The sequence below is a fragment of the Kockovaella imperatae genome (assembly GCF_002102565.1).
Source record: "Kockovaella imperatae strain NRRL Y-17943 chromosome Unknown BD324scaffold_1, whole genome shotgun sequence".
Classification (NCBI taxonomy): Eukaryota; Fungi; Basidiomycota; class Tremellomycetes; order Tremellales; family Cuniculitremaceae; genus Kockovaella; species Kockovaella imperatae.
Genome location: NW_019028941.1, coordinates 1,974,616 through 1,987,130, shown reverse-complemented (window position 1 = coordinate 1,987,130; position 12,515 = coordinate 1,974,616). Strand labels below are relative to the sequence as shown.

Below are 12,515 nucleotides of genomic sequence, written 5' to 3'. Positions count from 1 at the left end.
CGAGGTGGAACTCGCACTGGGGCCTAGAGATTAAGCTGCCCAGAGTGTGAAGAGGCTAGAAGTGAGAAGAGACGAGGTCGTGAGGGGAAGACAGAACCAGTCATGCCGCCCAACTTAGAGGTTGAGCTGCTTAGGCTGTTCCCAAGAGTAGGCAGGGTTTCCGAAGTGACCGTACGAGGCGGTCTTGAGGTACTGGGGCTTTTGAAGGCCGAGGTCTCGGACTGAGCAGTGCGTGTCAGGCCTGATCTATTAGGAACGGTTGATCACTCACCAATGACACCAGGTCTCAAGTCAAAGTTCTTCCTGACAATGTCGACTAGGTCAGCATCGGGTCGCTTGCCGGTACCGTAAGTGTCGACAAAGATGGACAAGGGCTCAGCAACTCCGATGGCGTAGGACAATTGAACCAAAGCTCTCTTGGCAAGACCAGCGGCAACGAGAGACTTGGCGATCCATCGAGCAGTGTAGGCAGCCGATCGGTCGACCTTTGACCAGTCCTTTCCGGAGAACGCACCACCTCCGTGAGCTCCCCATCCGCCATAGGTGTCGACGATGATCTTTCGACCGGTCAAACCGGCATCTCCCTGGGGTCCTCCGATGACGAATCGTCCAGATGGCTGAATGTGGAAGATGCATCGGTCGTCCAAGAGGTTCTTGGGGATGACAGTTTTGCAAATCTTCTCCATGATTTCACTTCGGAGTTCTTCAGTCGAGATCTCTTCAGCGTGCTGAGTCGAGATGACAACCGTGTCGACTCGGATAGGGACAACGGAACCATCAGCCTCCTTCTTGTACTCGACAGTGACTTGAGTCTTGGAGTCTGGTCTGAGCCAGCCCATGGATCCATCTCGTCGAGCGGCGGCCATGGCGGCGTTGAGCTTGTGAGCGAGGGTGATGGTAAGAGGCATCATTTCGGGAGTCTCGTTGGTTGCATATCCGAACCTGGGTAGAGGTATCAGCACATGATGCTACGCTCGCTATCCCAACGCACATGATACCCTGGTCACCGGCACCAATGTTCTCCAAAGATCCGTGATCGAGACCTTGAGCGATATCGGGGGATTGTTGCTCGATGGCAACAAGGATGTTGCAAGTCTTGTAGTCAAATCCCTTTTCAGAGTCATCGTATCCGATCTGCTTGATGGTGTTTCGGATGATAGACTGATAGTCAAGCTTGGCCTTGGTGGTGATTTCTCCGAAGACCTGAGTAAAAAGCAGTCGGTAAAACGTCTCTTGTGCACGGTCATATCCGCTCTGCTCACCATGATCATTCCGGTCTTCGTGGCGGTCTCACAAGCCACCTTGGAGAAGGGGTCCTGGATGTGTCGTGAGCTTCATATTTCGTGTCATCTGAGCGATGAAACCGCTCACCTCCGCAAGACAGGCGTCCAGAATGGCATCCGAGACCTGGTCGGCAATCTTGTCGGGGTGACCCTCTCCGACGGACTCGGAGGTGAACAAGAAGCTGGAAAGGCGGGATCAGCACCGTTTCGTACGTATTGGTCCTTGATGACAGGTCCTCTGAGAGGTCTGCACACCAGCTGAGACCACCTGCAACACCACGCTACGTGTTACCGAGTGTCCGCTCGGTGATACAACGTGCGTGCCGATACGGGACGAATCCCTCAAGGGTGCAAAGGCTGTGTCTGTTCGCTGCAGCTGGAATGATGACTCACTGTCCAGCTGGGAGCTCGTGAGCAGCTCCGTTTCCGTTCATGATTCCAGTCATTGTATCAGAAGAAGAAGAAGAAGAGTCTTCAGTTGAGTGTTAATGAGATGGATAGATCAATGTAGAAGAGAGAATGAATCGAGAATGATCCGTTGACACTTTTTTTCTGCCAAAAAAGAAGAAAATCAAATGTTTTCCCCTTCCCCCAAATTCGTGCTCTCAAGCAATTGATTTTGATTCCGTCGTCTGTCACGTGGCACTCGGCTGTTGGGTGATCCAAGGAGGTATACAGGGCGGGGGAGAGAGAGTATACTACAAAGATGCTGCACGGACGCCGCATGGCTGGACATAGTGGACTGATACAGGCAGATGGGATCCATAGCCTAGAGAGAAGCTGTCGCGTTAAGCATTGTATGATACGATGTTCTGCCCGCTGACATAAATCCCATTCCTACTACACTGCGTCCGCCACGGCCACTTTTGAAAGGCACATCCCATTATTATTATAATGATCGCATGCCATCCATACCTCCAACTCGCCCAGTGAACATCTTAACGACAGCGACGCTGCATTTCAGCTACATAGAACACTCTCGTCTCCACGCGATCTTTGTACCTACATCATGTCCAAGGGGACTCAATTCCTCACGCTTGCCATCCCCTCCATCATCGCCTACTTTCTCGCCTTCTTCCACATTCTCCCGATACCATTCGTCAGTGCTGAGACCCTGGACCTGATATTACCAGTGGTGAGTGGGGGTGGAAGGTACTCAACTCCATCCTCCGAACACAAGGAAAGTTACTGATCTCTGCTGGTCCCCTGACGCAGCTCCCCTGGTGGTTACTCGTCTCATTCGGTGCCTACTCCCTTTCTTCCCTTGGACTCGGTCTACTACGTTTTCACGACACACCAGAAGCGTATGAGAGCCTGTTGAAGGAGATCAATCAGGCCAAGTTGGAATTGAGGGATGCAGGTGTGACGGTGGATTGACGAGATGCGGTGTTGAATCGTGTATGGCGTTTGTCGGGCCGTAGAATCACCATGGACGACCGAGGGCGTGCAACGACAGGAAGCGAGTAATCTTTCTGGCCGACCGCTGCAAAGAACGCTGTGATACAGCGTGAGTATTCATCGCCGACGCCGGACAGGCATCATACACGTGCATGAGTACAGATGATGTGATACAACAAATGTGTTTCTGAACAAAGCATATACGTTGATCTCTCCCAACGAGGACCTTGTCCCGCGAACGGTCCTCGCTCAACTACTCAACAAATCCTGCATCTCTCTTTGCATCTTCTGCATCTCTGCCGCTTCCTGTTCATCCTCCTCTTCTGCCTGCATTGAAGCGTCAGCCAAGTCATCTTGACCGCGGCCTTGACTCACCGGTAGCTCGCCTCCGACCTTTCCAGCTTGACCCAACTTTCCATCCGTCAATTCGAACAAGACTTTCTCCACCTCTGCGTCTGCTTCCTCTTCAATCTCATCATCGTCTATAGTATCCAGAGTCTCTTCCATCATTTCGCTCATAATCCCGGACTAAGTGAAACGGCCAAGAGTCAGTATCCACTGCTTGACCCCCTGTCGATCCGCTAGAGCTGGCTGAGCTCCGACCCACCTTGGTCATCTCCATGCTCATTTCCCTCATCGTCGCGCTCAACTGAGGCAACTTGACCAGCTGATTCGTCGTTTTCATAATCTCGCTGCTCTTCTGAAAGGCTCCGGTGACCTTGACCATGGCTGCGTGGGGGCCTCGGAGTTAGACCAAATGGTGCAACGAAACAGAGCTGTATAGGTCACTCACACAGCTGATGCTGAAGTTGCATCTGTATACTCCCCATCCTCGCTTTACTGGAGATCAATCGATCGCGTTGATGCTTAGCCCTGACGAGCTCCTTGGCCAATATACGTGCAGACTTTGCATCGTTCCTCTTCGCCAAAGCTTTGAGTTCAGCTTTTGATTTAGCTGTTGCTCGATCCAGCTGTGTGTTGCTGTCAGTCGAAACACTTAATCCAAACAAGTTTTGGCCCCCATATACTCAGATCTCCCTTGAGCACTTGAAGCTTGGCAAACTCACATTGGCAATCTCCCTATCTAAGCCTCTTTCCTCTTGTCTCAATTTCGACTTCCACGCCCTCACTTTCTCTTCTGGTGTTGGACCATTGATCCAACGGGTGATGGATTGCATGGTTAGGTGCAAGAAGGGGGGCGGGGGGAAACAGAGGTCGATAAGGGTAGAAACGAGTCGCTTGACTATGACACTATTTCACGGGCGCTTAGCTTGACGAGGTGCACTTTTCCAGTTATCTCTGCCTGATAGCTGTGTACTGGCTCAGTATGCTTTGGGAACAATCACCACCACCACTGCGTCGTTGTTTGTTGTCAATACTGAACCATGGTGACCCCTTGTCTCGTCTTTCCTGTCGCAAGCGTCATCACGGGTGGATCACTGCGGATTAGAGGGGCGATTACTAATTATTTTCTAATACCTCTCATTAGCAACCCAAAAATGCTAATGATGATCGTAATCGTAAATAGCACGCATCCGCGACACTCGGGGCTCCTCAAAGTGAGAAAGTTGACTGGGTTCGAGATGTTGGGCGGGATGATATATGCCATCCTTAACGATGACGAGCTGAGGGGTTTCCACGCGCAGGACAACGATGTGGATCCTGAGAGCAGTGGGACACGTTCACGGTCAAGAGAGTGAGTCTGATGTCTGGGGCACAGCCTATCGTGCACTCTCTCTATCGCCTAAACAGCATCAACTTCGTTCCGCAAGCGACATGAGCTGACTGCATTTCACTCCAGACTTCTCATTCGCGTTGAAGCAGAAGCAGAGCTATAGTGTTGGAAGAGGGAAGGAATGTCAGATCCGATTCGAAGATGCCAGAGTCAAACCGCTTCAGGGGCACATTGTGGTAGATACATGGGATCCGACGAGTGTGAGTAGTGTGAAGGCTTGTTGTGAGAGTCATAAGCTCACGTTAGCATTGCCGCCGTTCATATATCCTTTCCACTGTAATTGCTTTTGAATTTGCCCCGCTGTATGCCTATTACAGCCCGCCACTCAGCCCAAGCTGCGTTGGAAATCTGAACCCAGCAAGAAAGGTGTCTTCCCAGCTTTCAAGACCATCTTACCTTCCGATCTGGACTCTCAACAGTCAGACGACCTGTCAGAATACGATCAAGAAGAGATACCAGAAGGTACACAGGGAGTCTTTCTGCATGAAAATTTAGGTCAGGGGATCGTCCTCTCTGAATCATCATGGTTCACTGTCCATTGGGAATCGATCGATCTATGTTATGACAAGTTCAAGGATGAGTCGGAGGGGACGATGCAATTATTGAGAGACTACTGTGAGTCGTGAGGAGTCAGCGTCAGCTCATTGTTTGATCTTAGGCATACCATGGACTCAATCATTCGACGCTGCTACACCGCCATCTCTGGTCCTCTCCCTTACGTTCAAGAATACGACGGAATGTAATCTGGCAGTATGTTACGGCGTTCAGATCGTCACTCCGGCGTACCTCTTAGCCCTCACCCAAAAGCTCAATGCATGCTGGAAACTCGTTGCGGATCATCAAGATAGCTTCTCTATACCTTCTGCTGACCTGCCAAATTTCCAACCGACCTTGGATCCATCTTTACCCAAATCTCGGGCCCTGATCGATTGTTGGCTGCCTGATCAAAAGAGACGAACCCTATTTGCAGGCTGGAAGATTCTAGGTCTTCGGAGCAAAGTCGTAGGTTTGCATCATTCAACAGTCTCCGTGTGCATTGCTGACATACGCGTGCCCGCTCAGGCGCCTTCCGAGAAACGATACCTCTTAGCGATGGGAGCAGATTACACCGAGATTGATGCGGTAATTCCCCCGCTATTGACAGCGAGAGACTTTGCGGATCGGATCAAAGACTGGCTCAAGACGCTCAATGGGTCGCAAGGCATCGTCGTCTACTTTCTCAAGGTCAAAGAGGAGCTAGCGAAAGCAGGAGGTGATTTCGACTCGGTCATAGCCTCGACGTGCAAAGCGTGAGCATGAGCAAGGCAGCTACATCATTCAACAGGAACGACACTCATCCGTCTCAGTCTCAAGCTGTATCTTGCTTCCGGAGCTATCTGTTGGGGAGCTGTAAGGGTCGGCGGAGTGTTGGAGTACATCGAGTCCGTGTCGGGACAAAAGATCCCTCAGCCAGGTGCGGCTAGGGCCATGAGATCACTAGAAGCGACAATTGTGCTTACACCGTTAAGCTACAGTGACAAACCCTGTAGCTATGGCCCCACCGGACTTGCCTACGCCTATGCCATCTCAAGCGGCACCTCCATCCAGCTTTGCAACCGACAGACCAGATTTCATACCTTCAACCTTTCCACAGGAGACTGAAGGTGCCGGACCAAATTCAACACAGCCGACGTCGTGGATTGCAACGACCAGAACAGAGCCCGAAGCACCGATCAAGCCCGCTCAAACGCCGGCGGAGAGTGCCAGTTCTGGTGAATCTCAAGGGACCCGACAGGTGAAGAAGGTGCGACCATTCGCGGAGTGAGAGTTGTACAGATGCTAATCATCGCCTTGCCAGCCCCTGAGGAAACGCGCAGCGGGTGCTGCTGCACGCAAAGTGGACCTATTTGCAGATTTGAGCATGGACTCTGGAGTACCTGACGTACCTATGCCATCCCAACCGCCGGCTTCGCAACCGAGAATAAACCTGGAGAGCCAGCCGGTCCTCACGCAGGTGAGCGGTGTTTTGAAAGTTTGGTGATACACGCTAATCATCACCCTCCAGCCGACTCAAGCTAGCGGTGCCAAGGGTCGGCTCAAACGTAGAGCAGGAGTTGAAACCCAGGCATCTCAATTTGACTTTGACGTGGATCAATCATACTATGCGGAACAGGAAAAAGCAGAGAAAGAACGAGAGATCCGCAAACTCTATGAGGAGACGAAGGCGGAATCGGCAATTGGACTTCCTGGCCCTTCAAAGAAGCGCAGAATTGGCTCCAGGGCGCCGAGTGCGGAGTCGGACGTCGTCTCGATCGAGGCACCGGCTACTCAACGCGCGACAGGGCGGACCACAGAATTAATAGATCGCATCATGGAGAATGATGGTGGTGATGATGATGACGACGTGACGATGATGGAGGATCCGCTTCAAAAGACTTTACGACTTGCTCGAGAAGCCAAAGCTCAGGCTCAACAGAACGTGTCCGCTTCTACGAACGAAAATCATACTGCGGGACCATCTCGAACTCGGCGAACACATGTGCCGAGCGAAGAGCCGGAGGAGGTGGAAGACAGGACGATCAGAGCCTCTTCGATAGGCGTCCCGAAGACCGAGCCATCACCACAGAAGCTTAAGACTGGTACCAAAGCGTTTAAGAGTACCACGACTACTTCAAAAAAGAGTCACGACGACTTCCAGGCACAAAATGCACCTACCAAGGACGAAAAATTCCTGACGGCCATCGCGACGGCCTCAAGGTCAAAAGCACCGGTCGACGAACTAGATCGAGAATTCAATAATTTGCGTATTCCCAAACCCTCCAAAGCCAAACCGTCCCTCGCACCTCAAGCGCTGAACTCCACCACAGATCATCCTGATTGGAATCTCGTCGATCAATTCGACGATGATTTGCGGGGCAACTTCATCCAGATTGTCAAGGTTGACCTGTTTCGTAAAGATGGAGGGAAGATCAAGGAGACGAGAGTGGACGATGGAAGACCAAATTTCAAAAAGTTCAAAAAGGTCTGTGCGCAAAATTTGGCTGAGGTGTGACTGAATCATGCTGCAGAAAAACGTGATTCGCCGCGAGCCTATGCAGCTTGTTCTGGCTGCTCCGACCACTGAAGATGCAGAGATGGGCGAGGGTGAGTGCGAACTGTGCGTCGTCGGATAATTGACTATCGTCCCGATCTAGCCTACTGGCCAACGCAGCATTCCAAAGCCACGAAAAGAGTATTTGCCTCGCAGATCCCTTCGACTGTGCCAGATGACGAGGCTGAAATGCCACTACTGCCCCGCCAGCGCAAGAAGCGATTACTGAGCGTTGCTGAAGATGATGATGATGAGGATTCGGGGCCAAGTGGATCTTTGGCGACGGTTTCCGGTACTTCTAGACGGAGGGCTGCTGCGACTTCGACCAAGAGGGATGGGGGAGTGATGACAACGACTCAGCCCGCGCGCAGGACTCGAGCGACGAGCACTGTCTCTGAAGTGTCTAGTGTCGCTCCGCCCACCCGTGGAGCCCGCTCAACCGTAGAGACATCCACTTCCCGTCCAAAGGGCAGAAAGAACGCCCCCATGGATGTGGACGTACAGGAGATCCAGGATTCGGAAGACGAGATAGCCCTGGATCTCGGCAAAACGCCAAATACGACTCATTCATCTCGTCGTGGAGGGACTCGAGGAGCGACGAGCACGTTAGAAGGTGTGGATATGCCGCCTCCGAGTCGATCTTCTAGAACTCCCCAGTTCGATACCGGGACCACCACGAATCCCTCGAGAGCCAGTAGATCGACGGTATCGGCTGCTGGAGTAGCGACGCAGAGTAAAGTCGGTACTGCTACCCCTGGGACTGCTCGAGCGAGTGGAAGAGCCGTGAGGAGGTTGTTAGTGGATGATGATGAGGAGGACGGGGCAGAGCAGACTGTGAGTTTGCCAAAAGTTTTCGCGTAGAATCAGAGTTGACGGTATGTGCAGACTCTGCGAGGTTTAACGAAGAAAAGACGTTTATGAGCTGTGCCCCGACTGATCCTCAGCCTCCCTCATCGGATGTTGTAGAGTTGTAGATACGAACATGGCGAGCAGCATGTCTCATCCATATCTTCCCCCACTTTCAGGTCCTGCAGGTCATCGGGGTCAGTGCCGATGACCATTTTCGGCCGGGTCGTGCAGAGAGATCTTCGGCTATTCGGCCTCGCAGATTCGGCCTATTACAGCTTCGGGCCCTTTTATGCACCATGCAGTAAAATACGCAAGTGTCTCTGGACTGCTTCCTAAGCATCTCTTCATACTGTCTGGGCGTCCATTCTATCATTTCATGGGTTCCATTCCAGCTGTGCTCCATACGGGCATGACCCATCTCGTGAAGATTCACCCTGCCATCCCTGATGACATACCTACGCTAGCTGAGATCAACTGGCAAGCGTATAGAACAGACCCGATGTTCAAAGTGGGGTTTGTCAATTGGCCAGATGATGAGCATATGAAGCCATTCTTCTATGGACGAGTCAAGGGGAGGTTTGAGATCCCAAAAACTGTCATGTACAAGGCTGTAGGGGAGGCAGATGGAGTGATTCATGGATTCATCGCCTTGACCGAAGAGGAGGATAAGAAACAGGAGGAGGGGGAGGTGAGGGAGGCGGAAGATGGAGCCAATGAGGATATCAAACAGGAGGTTCAAATGCAGAATGGATCCTCAGACGAGCCCCGACACAGTGCACAGATTTCCGATACGCCGTCTACCACCGCCGCCACGCCCGATTCTCTCACCACATTGCGACCCACGATCAACATCAACGAGTTGTCCAAAAATACCGGCACGGCTGAATATTTCAAAGCTCAGAACAACAGCCATGAGTTCACCTTGCCGGACTATCTCAACGCGGAGATGATGCTGTCTACGAGGGATGGCATCATGCCGATGATGAATGCGATAGCCAAGTCGGGGAAGCATTACTGTGAGTGATCCACGCTTCAAACCTGTGAAACAAAGGCTCGTCGGCTTTCCCTTCCCCCCCCCCCCCCCCCCCCCTATTCCCCCTCTGATCTTCTCATGCTCACATTTTACGCCCGACCCTCCAGATATCTCAGCATTCGCCGTCAGACCGGAATCGCAAGGTCAAGGAATCGGCTCGAACCTCATAGACCACTGTATCAAGGTGGTCGAAAAGGATCCTTCCAAGATCCCCATCTGGCTCATCGCTCTACCTTCATCGCATCATCTATGCCTCACGCATGGCTTCGTAGACAAAGATCACTGTGATATGGATCTTGACAAGTATGATGCGCAGAGGAGACAACTAGGCGTCTATCGCCAATGGGCCATGCGTCGGGAAACGGTGTAAATAGAGGAATAATAGACTGCCACATGTGTCCCATCCATCACGTCTATTATGTAATCAATCTATAACGCCGATCTTCCCACGCGCGAGTATTGGGCTGTCGCACGTGGCCTTGGAATTGACGAGAAAGAAAGAAAGAACGAAAGAAAAAAGTTGGGACTGTGTTGGAGTCAAGTCAGTTGGTTTGGATCGATCGTCTCTACACATATATCCCTTTTCTGTGAGTCGTGACAAGCAAGAGGCTGGCATTCACAGAGGCTAGAGCTGATCATGTTTCCCTTATAGTTTCTCATCTCAAAAACAGCCTCACGATCACTATGGCTCCTACCGTTACTTCCTACGAGGGAAACTCTCGACTTCGTCGAGTCCGAGCCGCCGCTGCTCTTGCCGGTGTCGAGCTCATCTACGACTCTTCCTTCACTTTCAAGAGTGACTGGAAGACTCCCGAGTTCTTGCAAAAGTTCCCATTGGGATACCAACCTACTTTGGAGGACGGTGACTTTTACTTGCAGGAGAGTTCGGCTATCGCAGAATACGGTGAGTCATGCGGGAAGCAAAGAAAACGAGCGATCGAAAGGCCGGAGGGGAAAAACCAAGGAGCAGATGGAGTATGCCAGCGAATCAGCCATATCGGAGGACTGGCATACTCGATGACTTCCCTGTCGCTCTTTCCACCACGCATGTGCCAAGATCTCAAATCCCTACCTTTCCATGATGAGACCTTTTATCTTTTCAGTTATCCCTGTCTTAATTGACTCGTGTCGATAATTCTACCCGACGAGTGGTATCGTCATTTTCTCTGATTTCGGTATTCCAGAACAGTGTCATACGCACTTGGCGACAGATGGTCGAATGATTATACTGACACGCCACGTCCAGTCGCCACTTTGGCACCCAACTCCACCGTTGTGCCCTCCGACAAGAAGCAGCTTGCTCTCTGCCACCAATGGCAATGCTTTGCTGACCAGGAAGTGCGTGCCTTCTCTCTCCGAGGAACAAAAAGTGAAGACCTGACCCTCTCGCAGATCTACATGAAGCACAACGCCGCCAGCACCATCATCAACGGATCTGTCCCTTACAACAAAGTCGTAAGTCGACGACGGCCACGACCCTTTTCGCTCACAAGCGCAATCGCCACAGACCTACCAATTCTTCTTTGACAAGCTCGTCTCTCGATTGGAGACTCTTGAAAAGATCCTCGCCGACAAGACTTTCCTCGTTGGAGAGAGAATCACCATTGCCGATATCTGCGTCGCTACCGCTTTGACCAACGTTTTCAGTGGACTCGTTGACAAGTCCATCCGGGCAAAGCTCCCCAACACTTTGCGATACCTCGACTCGTAAGTACATGAGCTTCGAAGCTAGCTCACTCCTTTCTCTCAGTATCGTCAAACACCCCAAGCTCATCGCTCTCTTTGACAATGGAGACCTCAAATTCACCGACGAGCCCGTCACCCCTGCCCAACCTGCCAAAGAGGCCAAACCCGCTAAGGAGTCCAAACCCGCCGAGCCCAAAGCGCCCAAAGCTACCAAGGCCCCCAAGGCCAAGGAGGCCGATGAGGAGGAGGAGGAGCCTTTGGTTCCGGCCGAGCCCAAAGTCAAGAACCCTCTTGATGACCTGCCTAAATCCACCTTCAACCTGGAAGAGTGGAAGAGACAGTACAGCAACTTGGACACCCGTGGTGAGGCTCTCCCATGGTTCTACCAGAAGTAAGTCGGACACAAAAGATTATGGACCCGAGCTGACTGACTCGCCTTTGCCTTTGCCTTTGTAGCTTTGACAAAGAGGGCTTCTCCATCTGGCGTGTCGACTTCAAGTACAACGAGGAGTTGACCCAGACCTTCATGTCCAACAACCAGGTGAGTCAGACGGTCGTCAAAGTGTAGTGTCTTGACTGATGCTCGACTCAAAGATTGGAGGATTCTTCAACCGTCTCGAAGCTTCCCGAAAATACCTTTTCGGATCAATGGGAGTCTTGGGCAAGACCAACGACTCTATCATCTCTGGAGCTTTGATCGTCCGAGGAAAGGACGTCAAGCCAGTTGTCGACGTCGCTCCTGACTGTAAGTCATGCCATGGAGCCGTACACGTGACCCTGTTGACGCTTTGCCAGGGGAATCTTACGAGTACAAGGAGATCAGCCTCGACAATGAAGAGGACAAGAAGTTCTTCGAAGGCGCCATGGCCTGGGACCTCGAAATGTCCGGCAAGAGCTGGGTTGACGGAAAGAACTTCAAGTAGACTGGCGTACTGTCAGGCTTCTGGGGCGTTTCTGAAGATTTCGGATCGGTATCGGGAGACCTTTTGATGACCATCTATATGCATTTTTCCACGGTGTTTGGACTGTATCTCATTCACTGAGTGACAGGTTCTGCTTGGCGTGGATGCAGCCTGTCAGCCGTCATACGTGCAGGCGGTATGTGGTGGCTCTGGCCCTGTCTACAGCTGATGCAAAGATTGGAAATGACGGAGAAGCTGCCAGGATGAGAATTATTACAGAGCACAGAGGACTCGTTTTTAAAGAGAAGGATCATTTAAAGTTTTTTTATTTCTTCGTCCAAACAGGCCTTTTTCTTCTCGTAGCGTGGTCACCACGTTTTTCCTTACCACGTTGTTATCTCCTCGCACCGAAGCCAGCATTCCACAGCGAGCAGGGAGGCTGAGAGAGTTTGTGAGTGTGTCGAGACTGCAGCCGCGGTGAGGAGGAGGTGCTGCGTGATCGAAGTAGAAGAAAGATGTATGATGGTCTGACCTGTGTCTGGCAGATCGTATTGAGCCT

At 51.7% G+C, this 12,515-nt stretch overlaps 6 protein-coding genes across 6 annotated transcripts; 4 read left to right on the top strand and 2 right to left on the bottom strand.

Annotated features, from left to right (window-relative positions):
- Nucleotides 1–114: 114 nt before the first annotated feature.
- Nucleotides 115–1,717, bottom strand: BD324DRAFT_640821 (methionine adenosyltransferase; the record flags this gene model as incomplete). The annotated part of the gene is made up of 6 exons (XM_022017373.1): nt 115–221; nt 272–942; nt 992–1,203; nt 1,263–1,316; nt 1,372–1,465; nt 1,677–1,717. 6 exons carry the CDS (start codon nt 1,715–1,717, stop codon nt 115–117), a joined length of 1,179 nt encoding a protein of 392 aa, XP_021874974.1.
- Nucleotides 1,718–2,151: 434 nt separating this feature from the next.
- On the top strand, nt 2,152–2,795 carry BD324DRAFT_55594 (dolichol-phosphate mannosyltransferase subunit 3). Its single transcript, XM_022013016.1, has 2 exons — nt 2,152–2,418; nt 2,499–2,795. Exons 1-2 carry the CDS (start codon nt 2,293–2,295, stop codon nt 2,658–2,660), a joined length of 288 nt encoding a protein of 95 aa, XP_021874973.1. The 5' UTR covers nt 2,152–2,292; the 3' UTR covers nt 2,661–2,795.
- A 135-nt stretch (nt 2,796–2,930) lies between these two features.
- On the bottom strand, nt 2,931–3,859 carry BD324DRAFT_575284 (Snf7-domain-containing protein; the record flags this gene model as incomplete). Its single annotated transcript, XM_022013120.1, has 5 exons — nt 2,931–3,004; nt 3,053–3,209; nt 3,289–3,410; nt 3,475–3,652; nt 3,749–3,859. The coding sequence occupies 5 exons, from the start codon at nt 3,857–3,859 to the stop codon at nt 2,931–2,933; spliced, it is 642 nt and encodes a 213-aa protein (XP_021874972.1).
- Nucleotides 3,860–4,248: 389 nt separating this feature from the next.
- Nucleotides 4,249–8,647, top strand: BD324DRAFT_613998 (hypothetical protein). Its single transcript, XM_022014552.1, has 12 exons — nt 4,249–4,377; nt 4,483–4,616; nt 4,734–5,031; nt 5,075–5,418; nt 5,479–5,705; nt 5,763–5,869; nt 5,931–6,199; nt 6,254–6,409; nt 6,461–7,417; nt 7,464–7,539; nt 7,590–8,320; nt 8,372–8,647. The coding sequence occupies exons 1-12, from the start codon at nt 4,335–4,337 to the stop codon at nt 8,405–8,407; spliced, it is 3,378 nt and encodes a 1,125-aa protein (XP_021874971.1). The 5' UTR covers nt 4,249–4,334; the 3' UTR covers nt 8,408–8,647.
- A 64-nt stretch (nt 8,648–8,711) lies between these two features.
- BD324DRAFT_648165 (hypothetical protein) lies at nt 8,712–9,738 on the top strand (the record flags this gene model as incomplete). Its single annotated transcript, XM_022017798.1, has 2 exons — nt 8,712–9,351; nt 9,476–9,738. 2 exons carry the CDS (start codon nt 8,712–8,714, stop codon nt 9,736–9,738), a joined length of 903 nt encoding a protein of 300 aa, XP_021874970.1.
- Nucleotides 9,739–9,874: 136 nt separating this feature from the next.
- On the top strand, nt 9,875–12,034 carry BD324DRAFT_55327 (hypothetical protein). The gene is made up of 9 exons (XM_022013015.1): nt 9,875–9,955; nt 9,998–10,272; nt 10,615–10,706; nt 10,761–10,823; nt 10,876–11,075; nt 11,119–11,445; nt 11,511–11,595; nt 11,649–11,799; nt 11,850–12,034. Exons 2-9 carry the CDS (start codon nt 10,053–10,055, stop codon nt 11,975–11,977), a joined length of 1,266 nt encoding a protein of 421 aa, XP_021874969.1. The 5' UTR covers nt 9,875–9,955; nt 9,998–10,052; the 3' UTR covers nt 11,978–12,034.
- The last annotated feature ends 481 nt before the right edge of the window (nt 12,035–12,515 follow it).